This window comes from Chrysemys picta, chromosome 2 (genome assembly GCF_011386835.1).
Source record: "Chrysemys picta bellii isolate R12L10 chromosome 2, ASM1138683v2, whole genome shotgun sequence".
Lineage (NCBI taxonomy): Eukaryota > Metazoa > Chordata > Testudines > Emydidae > Chrysemys > Chrysemys picta.
Window position 1 is genome coordinate 6,591,084 of NC_088792.1, and position 12,276 is coordinate 6,603,359.

The 12,276-nt window shown below is 53.4% G+C and overlaps 1 protein-coding gene across 1 annotated transcript in view; it reads right to left on the bottom strand.

Annotated features, from left to right (window-relative positions):
- The window catches only part of NBEAL2 (neurobeachin like 2), a 181,140-nt gene that overhangs the window by 78,257 nt on the left and 90,607 nt on the right, over positions 1-12,276 (bottom strand). The window contains 3 exon segments of the mRNA XM_065582541.1: positions 3,271-3,353; positions 3,693-3,817; positions 5,489-5,570. Coding sequence (XP_065438613.1) covers positions 3,271-3,353; positions 3,693-3,817; positions 5,489-5,570 — 290 coding nt within the window.

Here is a 12,276-nt window from a genome sequence, read left to right on the forward strand (position 1 = left end):
AAATACAGGGCTTCAACTCAGCTCATCCATAAAGCACAGGACTTGTTCAAATCTGAGCCTGGATATAGATTTTGGATTTCACATATCCCTGCAGTTTCGGGGTGCCTGAATCCAGGGTTTTCCTGTAACCCCACCCCCGCTCTATTTCCTCCGACAGTACAGGCCTCCAGTTAGTCAGGAAGTTATTGGTGAATTCAAGTTAATCTTAGAAAATGAGGGGCTATGTTGAAATGGAGGTGGTGGTGGTGGGGCGATTTCATGAAACCCAACCCTCCCACACCCTAGTTAAAAAGTAACTTGTAAATGGGGAGAGAATTGTGTTTGCAGACTTTCTTCCTTCTTTATAGTGTTGTGGAAAAGCCTGGAGGGGTATTTTCAAAAATGATGTTTTCCATTAGAAATTCAGGGCTTGTTCTTGGAAGATTTCCAAGTACAGGACAATGAAAGAGGTTGTGCCATCTGGGAAGCAAAACCTACAAAGCTTGAAGTCAGATTGGCTAAAACTGTTTATTTTGTGTAATGCCGATTTAACTGCAATGCCCGAGAAACAGTTGGGAGAAAAGCTCTCAATAAAAAAACAACAACAAAAAACCCCTCCTTCGATGAAAGCTCCCTGGTCCTCCAACAAGACTTCCACCAAGAATAGGGAAAATGAGATTTGCCATTTCTAAAACAAACAAGAACTTTGGGGGGGGAGGGGGAGAACCAGCACTTAACTGAAGATGCTGGAATGGTTCATAAAGGGTCTGTTTCTCTCAGTGTTTGAGTAAAGCAAGCACAAAATAAAGTTTAAGAGTGAACAGAAATAATCCCCTTTCCCTGTGGGGTTTCACTCCAGCCAGCCACAAAGTCCTCCAAGAACAGCAGGTTAGCCAAGACCTGAGTTTCTAATGTAAAAAAAATCACCAAGCTGGGGTGGGGGATGGGGCTTTCAAAAAGTAAAGAAAATGTCCAAAGCGTATTTCTACAGCACGGCAAGCAACCGGCTATTTCTCCCCCTTCCAGTCAGATCGCATTGGGCTTTTCATCTCCAATACAAAGGAAGGAAAGGTTCATTTGTGAAGTGAACGGGGTCAAGTCCAGAGGTCCATAGGCTGCAGCTCCTTGCAAGAGAGCCACACGCCCAGCTTTCTGAAACAGCTCCGCCCCATTCAATCAAGACTCTTCCTCTTTAGATGCCATCAGCACGCGGAGGGACATGGTAACGGGATGGAGCAGCAGCACGGACACCCCCCCTCCTCCTCCTCCACTTGCTCCTCGGGGACGACGTAGCTGGGAAGGAGTGGCTGGGAGGACCGTGCCACTCTGAGAGGCAGGACAAGCCCGTTTCCCTGTGAAACATGTTATCGGGCTGCTGCTAGCGCTGGTTATTTCTGGTAGCCCTAGCTCTCGGTGGAGAGCCCAACGAGACCGGCTGGGCGTGCTCAGTCACACTTCCCGGAGTCTCCATCATCACTTGGCGCTTGGATGGCACCAAGATGAGGTTGAGCCTGGTTGGCCCCAGATAGCAAACACACAACGGTGAGGAGACTGCACGGGGTGTACCGATGCTAGCCGCCGAGCCATCCCCCATGCCCAGCTCCTGGCCCATCCGATCGGTGCAGGCTCCCACCAGGAGGCTGGAAGGGAACTGGGGGGCCACCCACGCTGCTGCCCCAATTTGTAGCATTCCCCCTCCCTCTCTCTTCGCTGCCATTGTCCTCTCCTGGAGGGAGGCTGAAATGAATGAGCTCTTAGCAGCACCAGCTGAGATCAGGGCCCCATCGTCCTGGACACAGGAAGACAGTCTCTGCCCCACAGAACCTGCAACCTACATGGACAAGAGAGACAAAGGGCAGGAGGAACAGGATGTTCCCCCCCCCCCCCATTTTACAGATGGGGTGACATGGAAGGGCTAAGGGTGATCGTGCAGAGCTCCAAGTCCCAGACCGGCGCTTCAGCCGCAAGCCCACCCTTCCTTGCGCAAACAGCCAGGACGTTCCATCTAGTCCCCCTTACAGAACTTCCAAAGCCTCCCCCGTTGTGGTGCGTCTCAGCACTGCCAGTGAAAGCCCCCAGATGGCTCCCAAACTCCAGGCCTTTCCCCGGCCTCTGAGCTCTTGGTTCCACACAGGAATATCCCCCGCCCCTTTACTGTACAACGTTCCTTAGGAAGTTTGTTACAGAAGTTAACGAATCAATGAGCCGAGAGGGTCAACGTGGTCAGGCTCAGAGTCCAAGACAGCGAGGGCTCAGCTCCGGCAACGAAGGAATTTCCTTTGCTAGTTGGGGGAACCTTGCCTAGAAACTGACACGAGGCTATTTACCACCCCAGGGATGCGGGGTAAAGGTGTTCCCAGGCTCAGCCAGAGGCACACGGCACATCTGGCCAAGAGCCAGAAGAAAGCAAGGAGCAAAGGGAACTCCAACCACCGTGTGGAATTCCCCTTGCAAGCCCACAGAGAATGGGCCCGGAAGGGATGGAAGGTGGCTTCGGTAGCTAGGAAAGCCCCCAGAAAGCCTTCCTGATGTCCAAGCAAAATGAGAACAAAACCCAGCCATTCAATGGCTCGCAGGAGAGTTTTATACACTGGCACACGTGACCAGGCCAATGCTACTGGGTGAAACTCGCTCAGCGTCCCAATGGACGGGTGTCCACATTACGAACCCCCTGCCCATTTGCAGACAGCCTCAGCAGAGAGGGCCCAGACTGAATGGGTCTGGAGAGTCAACTCCTCTCAGAAGCCCAAGGAGCGGGTCCTTCAAATTAAGCAGTAGGCACACTGCTACGTGGAGAAACAGGAGGTCCAGTTTCCAAGGTTGATAAACCGGGACCTTTCGCCAAAACTACATTCGCTCCCCATCCCCATTTGAAACAACGCACTCAGTCCCCACTCCTCTGGGATACAGGGACATGAGACACAGAATGGGGTTCTGGGTAATATGCAAATACACTTTCTCAACATGTACTGCCGGCTCACAGCTGCCATCTGGCAGTGCTGGGGTCCCGCCTGTAGGGAGGAAATCTGGGAAGCGCAAGCGTGCTTTTTGGGTGCACACACTGCTCTTTTCAACACCAGAGAGCCCCCAGTGCCAGGGAGGAGGAAATCAAGGGTCATTAAAGACGATAACAACAACTGCCTGCAAAGGCCTGGAAAGGTTAGGGTGACATTTTAGTCCAGCATGGGGAGGGAAGGAGGAGGGCTCCTGAACAGAGAGATAACAGCACTGGAGACAGACGAACCTCCAACCAGAGCTGGAGGAGGGAGGAGTTGGTTGTTTGGCATTTACCTTGGAAGAAAGTGCTGAACTCTAGAGGCAAAGCAGCTGGTGCAAACTTGTATTTGCTTTTCTCTTTCATGCTGACGATTTCCCTAGAAACACAGGAAACGCAGGGGAAGTGAGACAGGATTCCAGGCAGGGAGCAGCTAACAGGGAGCAAGCCGGAGACGGGGGCGTTGAAATTACTCGGCCCAGGCATCCGAGTGGTGCAGCGCCGAGTCATTCGATGCCCGTGTGTCATGCTGCATGTTTGAAACGGGGAGTGACGTGTCTCGAGACCCCACTCTCCGACCCCACACCGATGGGTTTTATGCAATGGATTATGGCTCATCATCGAATCCAACCCCGCAGGCCAGCCGAGCTGTGACAATCTGCCTAGACCACAGCACAGCGAGACCGTCCACACAGGACGCTGCTCCACACCCACTCACCCGCTCAGCTGCCGCCTCCACGTCTGGTAGGGGTCGAAGAGGCATTCGTAGAGGTGCAATGCATAGACGGTTACGGTCTCTAGCTGAGACCTGCTGGGGGCACACTGCTCCGGGGTGTTCTTTAGCTGCAAGGATAGAAGAAACCGGGTTAATTTGCAGCATAAAAAAAAAAAAAAATCTTCGTCCACCCCCCACTAAATAATCTTTAACATTCAGTCGTGCTGCTGAAAAAGTGCCTTGAAGATGTGAAGTGCTATTGAAATGCTGTATTATTATTCAGGCTAATTTCACTCATTTGATCATAAGCTCCTTCAGAGGAAGTGGAAGAGGGTGTGTTTGAGTCTGTCGCAGCTGCTCTTGAAGGTGACCTTTATTATTACTACCTCCCTCCAGAGGACATGGGCTGGGATCAGAGGGCCTTTCTGCGCCAGGTGCTGTACACACACACACTAAAGAGACAGTCCCCACCCTGAAGATCTCACAATCTTAACATATGATGGGGCACAACATGGAGATGAACAAAAAAGGCAGAGGGGGAAGACAGCCAAATGACTGGGTGTGTTCTACTAAGCAGCAGTTGCAATGTGGCCAATGACCACAAAGGATGTTTTTAACAACCCAACTGACCATTTTGGCCTCCTTTGATAGACAAACGCAGCCTGAAAAAGCTTGTTTGATTTTTATTTTATTTTTTTTTTATTTTTCCTGGTTGTTATTTACCTTTGAAATCCCCCCAAATGTCAAGTCAGATCATTCCTGGTGTATCTGGATGACCTCTGGGAGGTCTTGGGGATGCTTACTGTGGATTTTAACAAGGGCTGAAGGTGTGGAGTCTTTAACAAAGGCTTCCTTTTCCAAAGTGTTGATTAGTCATTGGCATTAAACGAATGCCACCAAAAAAGTTCTACGCAGCCTAATTAAAAAATCCCTGCCCCTCGTAATAGCTCAACTTTCCCTCCCTACATTTAAGAGGTCACCGTTCAGCTCTCCACTTAGTCTTGCATGCTAGACAGGATCTGGGTGTCTAGCATTAAACAGGGAGCATCATTTTCAAGCTGCCTTTGTTCATCACAAAACACAATAAATCAGGCACACGTCCAATATGTTTCATCTTGGTGGGTCACCTGTAAGGGGTGTTGGAGAGGGGAAGTGAACCGGCCAGTCATCAGAATTTCTTTTGAGTCACGGCGGTCCCCCAGAAGTCATGAAAATGTGAGCTCCATAATTTAACAGTTCGCCCTAGCATAGGGGTCCCACTCAGAGCCACACATTATGGCATTACATGGTACACGGGACCTTGTCTGGGCCTGCTGCGCTGGCATGAGACTCACTCACTGAGTGCAGAACGTGTGCGCAGCATAGGAACATGTCACTTCATGGCTGTTCTTTGCGGGATTCAGTGTCCTGGCCCCTGTATGACAGGTCAGTGTCCTGGCCCCTGTATGACAGGCCCCTGTATGACACTTCATCCAGGATGAGGCCTTAGAAGAGAGCTCTATGGCCCAAGAGCCAGTATATTCCAGGTTCACAGATTCGAAGGCAGAAGGGACCACAGATCTAGTCTGATCTCCTGTATAACACAGGCCAGGGGAAACCCTTGCGTTTTGCTGGCTTCTTAATATCAAGAGCCCATATATGGATTTCGGGTTGATTTCAACAACAGGCCAAGCCCAGATATAAGCATTTCCATGCTCACAGCGTGCAACTTCCACTGCTACAGGCGGGGTTATCTAGAGGCCCCGTGTAACGGGGCACGTGCCTGGCACAAACACACATGCTAGGAAGCCGGCGCTTACCTTGGCTGTACACGCCACCAGCAACCTAAGCACCTCGTGGATAAAAACTGGCGTCCTGTCGGCTTGGACATTTTCTAAATTCCTGCAAGGGAGAAAAAAAAGAGGGGGAGGATGAGAAATTCTTGCAATTGGTTTAGATAAGGAGCGGCAAAGGGGAAAGCTGTGTACAGTTTGGTTTGCAATAGATTGGCGAGGGGGGGGGCAGGGGGGGGGTGGAATCAGCTGAGGTTTGCCTGGTTTTTAAGTGAATTAGTCTATCACCACAGTAGTTAGTGATTTATCCATGGCTCCCCTTGCCTCAGGGCAACTTTTATATAGTGGTCACATCAGCTGGGTCTTAAAAAAAGAGAGCCATCACCCTACCCCTCATACTGTCCCAAGGTCAATTAACTCAACCGGATGTGTCTTTCGCTGCACCCTACAGGCACTCAAGCAGATGAGAACAGTCTGACGGAGAGACCGAACACCAGCAGACAGTAACGCTGACCCTGCTGTCTGACTAGCATTTCAGAGAGTGCTTGTTGGAATAAGTGCTTGAGCAGGGTAGCAAATGGGGGCCGCTCACTCCATTCATTCCCAAGAGGAGCGTTCTCCTCTAGAGCATTGGCCTGCTAAACCCAGCGTTGTGAGTTTAATCCTTGAGGGGCCATTTAGGAAACTGGGGTAAAAATCTGTCTGGGGATTGGGCCTGCTTTGAGCAGGGGGTTGGACTAGATGACCTCCTGAGGTCCCTTCCAACCCTGATCTGCTACGATTCTAGATCTGCAATGGGGAGGCACTGGAGTGCTACAGAGGCAGACCTGTGCTTGCCCCAGAAGGGAAAGCAGAACCAGTCCCAATCCTACAGCCAAGCCCATTGCCCTCTCTCAGAGAGGCATTGGTGGAGTCCCACCCAGCTCTCCTCAGCTAAAGGGAAGTCCCTCGATAATTGCCACGGAGGGAGGCGGTAAACTGGAGGAAAGGAAAGGGCGGCCATGTCTGTCCATCCACCTCCCCAGCAACGGGGGAGTCAGACAGGGCGAGAGCCCTTCTCAGCCAGGGGAACTTTCCGATCATGACACACAGAGGCAAACGCACAAATTCCCTTTAGGAAATTAACTCAATCCCAAGTGAACGTTGCCTAGAGAAAAGTGAACTTCCAAGAGCTGGGGCAGAAGGTGGTGCCGGGAAGAGCTTACCAGCCCCTGCCAGACAAGGCCAGCTTGGATCTGGTGTAGAGCAGGTTCCAGCCACATCAGTCTACAATGAGCCATCACAGCCCCCCAAGATTCTCCTCTCCCCTACCAACCCCATAGTCCAACTCGAGCATCAGAAAGAACCTTGATGGGCAAAGGACTTTTGAAATGCTCCCGACAGACATGGGAGAGTGGGTAGCTCAAGATTTGCACTGGTCAAGAATTTTCCATTTTTTGCGAAAAAGCGTCCGCTTTCTGTGGAAACCTGAAGTATTTGGACATGTTGCCTCACCTCCCACCCCCATTCTTCTCTATGGGCTGAGCTCTCTGGTCAGACTACAGCTCCCATGATGCATGACCTCCCCTGACCAAGAGGAGAGACCATGTTGCTTCATAGGAGATGTAGTCCACCTAGGGAGCCCACCCCATGGATGAGAATAGGGGTGTGAGTCACCCAAACTACAACTCCCATGAGGTATTGCAGCAGCACTTCAGAATTTAAGGTCTTTTGGATTTTGGCTAAAATTTCAAATTTTTGCCAAGAAAAACTAAATTTTCTGCCAAAATTCCTCCCTCCGCCCCAACCAGGTTTAGTCAAGACCTCTCTTCTTGGCAGGACCAGTCTCTCAATTCCCTCTGTTCAGTCCAGTGTCCCCATCATGGCTGCATCTCCAACCATAGCATTTGTGGTAACAATAACCATAGTGTGGCTAAACGTGCTGAGATTTGGGGTTCTGAGAAACCTCCTGAAAGCCCGAGTTTTGGGCCAAAAAGCCTGAAGTTCGATAGATATTGCCACCCACCTCCCCCAGTGCCGAGCTGGCCAGAACTTCCACCGGGACCCCCTCCCTTTCTGCTGCCAATTAGCCCTTCTGGCCACAGCTGAGAAGGGAGGCCGTGCTGGGGGAATGAAAGATGAAGCCCACAGCTGGCTGTGGAGAGCGAGGCAGGTGATGGAGCCTGGTCTTGCTGAGGGGAACGGAAGGGGTAGCTTGCTGTCTGAGAACAACCATTGGAGGGGAGGACAAGAGAGGGGAAAAGAGCAGGTCAGCCCAGCCAGAGGGCGTGAACGTCACTGGTCTGCACAAACAAACCATAAATCCTGACACACACAAGTCCAATTGTTCAGAATTGGCCCTTCTCCAGAGCTAAATATAAAGGCAGCGCCCGTTCCGGGGGTGGGGGTGACAGAGATGAGCCTTTGCAAGACTCAGGAGGAGGCAGGTGGATGGGTTCTCCTCAGAATCATGCTTCAAAGGGACCCTCAAGAGCTCAGTTAATGAGGACCGCGGCTGCCAAGTCTCCCAAGTCACTGGGTTGTATTTGAGGCCCCGTCTCCCCCCCGGCTCCACCGTGAACATGAGTCAATTATCAGCCCTTCCTTATCTCTGGCTGGCAGACGGCAGGCACCAGCAGGCAGGAATGCAGGAAGGGAGAGAAAACACGGGTTTCCAAAGCCCCCTTCCAGGACTAGCCGAAATTCACAGGCTGGGAGGGGAGGGGCGGAAAGGGGACAGACGGGACTCCCCGTGTCAGTGCGGAGAATGACAGAAGCATTTGGTGGGGGGAGTATTGGAGGGGGGGGGTGGAGGACGGATCCACAGCCATCCAAGGAGGAGTGCCCCCCCCCCCCCCGAGTCTTATTTCACAGACCTGGAACAAAGCAGGGGTTCCTCCCAGCTGCAGCCCAATCAGAGGGAGTTCACCGGAAAGTGGTTGAAGTGATCCGGGACTGACTGAGAGGATTAAGAAGAATTGCAGGTCTCTTAACCCAGCTAAGCACTAATTAAGCAGGGGTGGGGGCGGGGGCGGGGAAGAGAGAATAACTGGTTACATGCATGTACCTACATTGCAAACCATCTACATCATAGGTTGCAACTCCCACCGTCTCTTGCAGACGAAGGATGCCAGAAAAATTGCACGTGATAGGTGTCATGAAGAAGCAGGGCCGGCTCCAGGCACCAGCCCAGCAAGCAGGTGCTTGGGGCGGCCAAGGGAAGGGGCGGCATGTTGGGCTCTTCAGCGGCAATTCGGTCCCTCTCAGAGGGAAGGACCTGCCACCGAATTGCCGCTGAAGAAGAAAGCGGCACGGTGGAGCTGCCGCCGATCGCAATCGCGGCTTTTTTTTTTCCCGCCCCCGCCGCTTGGGGCGGCAAAAACCCTGGAGCTGGCCCTGGGAAAAAGGAATCCCTTGGAGGAACAATGGCCTTTGTGGTTAAGGCACACAACTGGGACTCTGCGGGAGGATGCACAGGCTAGAAGCTGGATCTGCAGCTGCCTGGGCCGCTGACACATCCACGCTCCAACCTGACCGCTCTGGCAGAGCGGCGACTGACGGGCCGTGAACCTCATGGGCCCAAGCCTCATGGGATGTGCTGCCCACAAAGGGCCTGATCGGTGCCGGTGCACTGCTTAAACCTGGAGGGGACACGCGGAGAGTATGCGCGCACCTACGCAGATCCCCAGCTGGCTGCTACAACAGATCCTGTTCTTTCACCTTGCTCCTGGTCCCTGGTTTCTAAGCCCAGTTCTGACTCTTGACTCTGGGTTCCTGGCTTCTGATTCTGGCTCCTGACTCGGGTCTCTGGCCCCAGACTCCAGCTCCACCCACTAGTCCTCACTGCACATGCCCCAGCCATGACACTTGGGACATCAGACTCACTATGAGACCTTGGGCATGCCCCTAAATCTCTGTGCCTCAGTTTCCCATCTGTAAAATGGGGATACTACTTCTTTTCTCTCACTCCCTGTCTGTTCCATTGATGCTGTAAGCTCTTCAGGGCAGGAGCTGTCTCTTACTAGATGCATACACAGCTCCTAGCGCAATGGGCCCGTGATCTCAACTGGGACTTCGACATGCTGCCATAGTACATAACAGTAATGCTGCTATTGCTCTTCACTGAGGGCGGGCCAAGGGGCACAGGTAGGAGGAAATCACTAGCAAAGAACATTTTCTAATGGAGGGTTGTACTGGGCTGTGGAAGAATGAGATTTGAAAGGATGGAAAAGCGGATTTGTTCATTTGTCGATCATTGAAATTGACCAGGGATCAGAAATATTTGCAAGTTACGATGGGTGAAAAAACAAAACAAAACAAGTGCTGTGTCTTCGGGGACGTCCGCACTACGAGCTGGACGTACCGACGCCGGCTCCCGGAGCCACACCCAGGCGAGCACCGAGCGGGCTAGCGCGCTGAAAACGGACGCAGAGCAGAGGTGGCGCGAGGACGTGCCCAGCGCCTCAGACGGGAGCGTACGGGGAACGGCGAGCCCTTTGCGCCGCTGCGGCCACGCTTCCGTTTCCAGTGCGCCAGCCCAATCAGAGCTAGTGCGAGTCTGGCTCCTGCTCCTGGACCTGACAGCTCCCGCTCCAGGTGTCCACGTCCTCGGACAGCGAGCGGGTGTCATGTTCGGGGATCGGCATTCTCGTCTAAAGAGCCTCCATCCCCATCTGAGGGTGCGCTGGGGGAAGGATGCAAAGGCTGAAAGAGACCTACTGGGCATGTTTCATCTCTGGGGATGATTGGAAACTAAGGAGAGAGAGAGACAGGAAGTGACCAGGGCGTTAGCTAAGAGTCCCCTCCCAAAGGCAATCTGTAATGTTCAGAGCCATTCAGCATCTCCTAAAACCAATACCCCACCATCACCATCTCCTACAAAGCCAGTCTACCACCAGCACACGGGACAGGGAGAAGTGAGAAACTTTACCCCAGTGTCATTTTTAGCTACTGAAAGCTCATCTAGCAGCTAAGAATAGGGGAACTGGGTTCTAATCTCAGTTCTGCTGCCAACATGGCAGGCGGCTCTGGGCAAGTCGCTTGCCTGCTTGGTGCCTCAGTTTCCCGCTCTACAACAGGGACGACGCTAGGAATGCTGATGTAAAGACAGAAGCGCAAATGCTAAAGATCCTCTCGCTTAGACCTGCATCTGACGCACAAGGTTTTCACTCCTGTGACTTGTTAGCCACATGCAGCCAAGAGGGCAAACCCCAAGCAGCCTGACAAACCCCACATTAGGCTCCTCCCTCCCCTCATGGCTGCCAGCTCCATTCATCCCCCAGCAAGAAGATCAGGGCTGTCTGATAGGAGCCCCAGGAGCAAGACCCCTTTCTGAGCGTCAGCGGGGCTGCTTCTCTGCTCATAGCCCATTCCTGGCATTACTGTACCTCCTAGACACCCAGCCAAGAAGATTGCCCCACGGTGCTAGGTGCTGTACAAATACGCAGCGAGGGCGGATGCCTACCCGAGAACATGCCATCTAAACAAACAAGGCAGTGTGTGGGAGGAAGGAAGAGCCATTAACCCTATTGTACAGATGGGGAACTAGGGCCCAGAGCAATTAAGTGACTTCCAGGGCACATGGTGAGTCAGTGGCTGTAAACAGACCCTCCTTCCTCTCGTCATCTGCCCAAGCAGATAGCACAGACTAGCCAGGCATCTTTACACCCTGGGCTCCGGAGTGGGGGCAGACGTGCCGCCCCGGAGCCCGTCTCCCGGTGCCTTGTCCGCTTTGCTCTCCTGCATGCTGGACGTGCTCCTCCGGCACCTCTGGGGCTCCTGCTGAGCACTGCAGGCAGCCCCAGTTGGCAGGCTGGGGGACAAGCTGCGCTGCTTAGCAGTCAGGAGAGAGGCACTGAAGTGGCTGCTCCACTTCCCCTTTTGATGGCAAGCAAACAGAACCCCCCAGCACCTGCCCACCTCCCGAGCCAGCGTGCAGATCCTCCCTCGCTCTTGCTGCGAGGGGGGGGAGGGTGTGGGGGAGAAACCGACAATACAAACAGCTGCATCCCCCTAGCAAAGGCTCTGACAGCGAGGTGGGGACAGACTCGGGGTTCCCGTGCAGCACTGGGAGACAGGACTCCTGGGTCTACCCCCAGCTCCGCCAGGCAAGTGCTGGAGGAACCTAACCAAGTCACTTTGTGCGCCTCAGTCGCTCCACGGGTAAACACTGTACCTGCCTCTCAGGGGGGCTGTGAAGCTAAATACTTCAGTGCTGCATTATCTGCCGAGCTGGGGCAGGGACCGTACCTGCTGCAGCATGTTCTGCGCGACGGGTCGGAAGGACGGGCCAGGCACTTTGTGACCTAGTGGCTAGAACGCTGGACTGGGTTCTGTTCCTGGCGCTGCCACCGACACAGTGTGTGATTATGGCCAAATCACTCCCTCTGTGCCTCAGTTTCCCTGTGTACATAATGGGAGAATACTAGCACTGCCTATCTCCTGGGGGCACGGAGAGCGCATTCACCATTGCAAGGAGCTTTGATCGTATGGCCACGAGGACCAGAGAAGGACCTGGAACCACGCAGACTAAGTGCTGGGGGAGGGAGGCAGGCAGCAAGGGAGGGTCGGGAATTGGAGTCATTTCCTGGACAAAGCAGGACATGGCAGGACATCGGGGGCACCTCGAAGGAGGGAGTTAGGGTTACCATATCTCATAAAAAAAGAGGACCCTCCACTGGCCCTGGCCCCGCCCATTTCCCCACCCCCTAGCCCCGCCCCAACTCCGCCCCTTCCCCGTCCTAACTCCGCCCCCTCCTCCCTCCCACTCCCAGCCAGGGGGAAAGGGCTGCCCCAGCGCTACCGGCTTCAGGGTTTGCCGGGCAGCCCCCAGACCC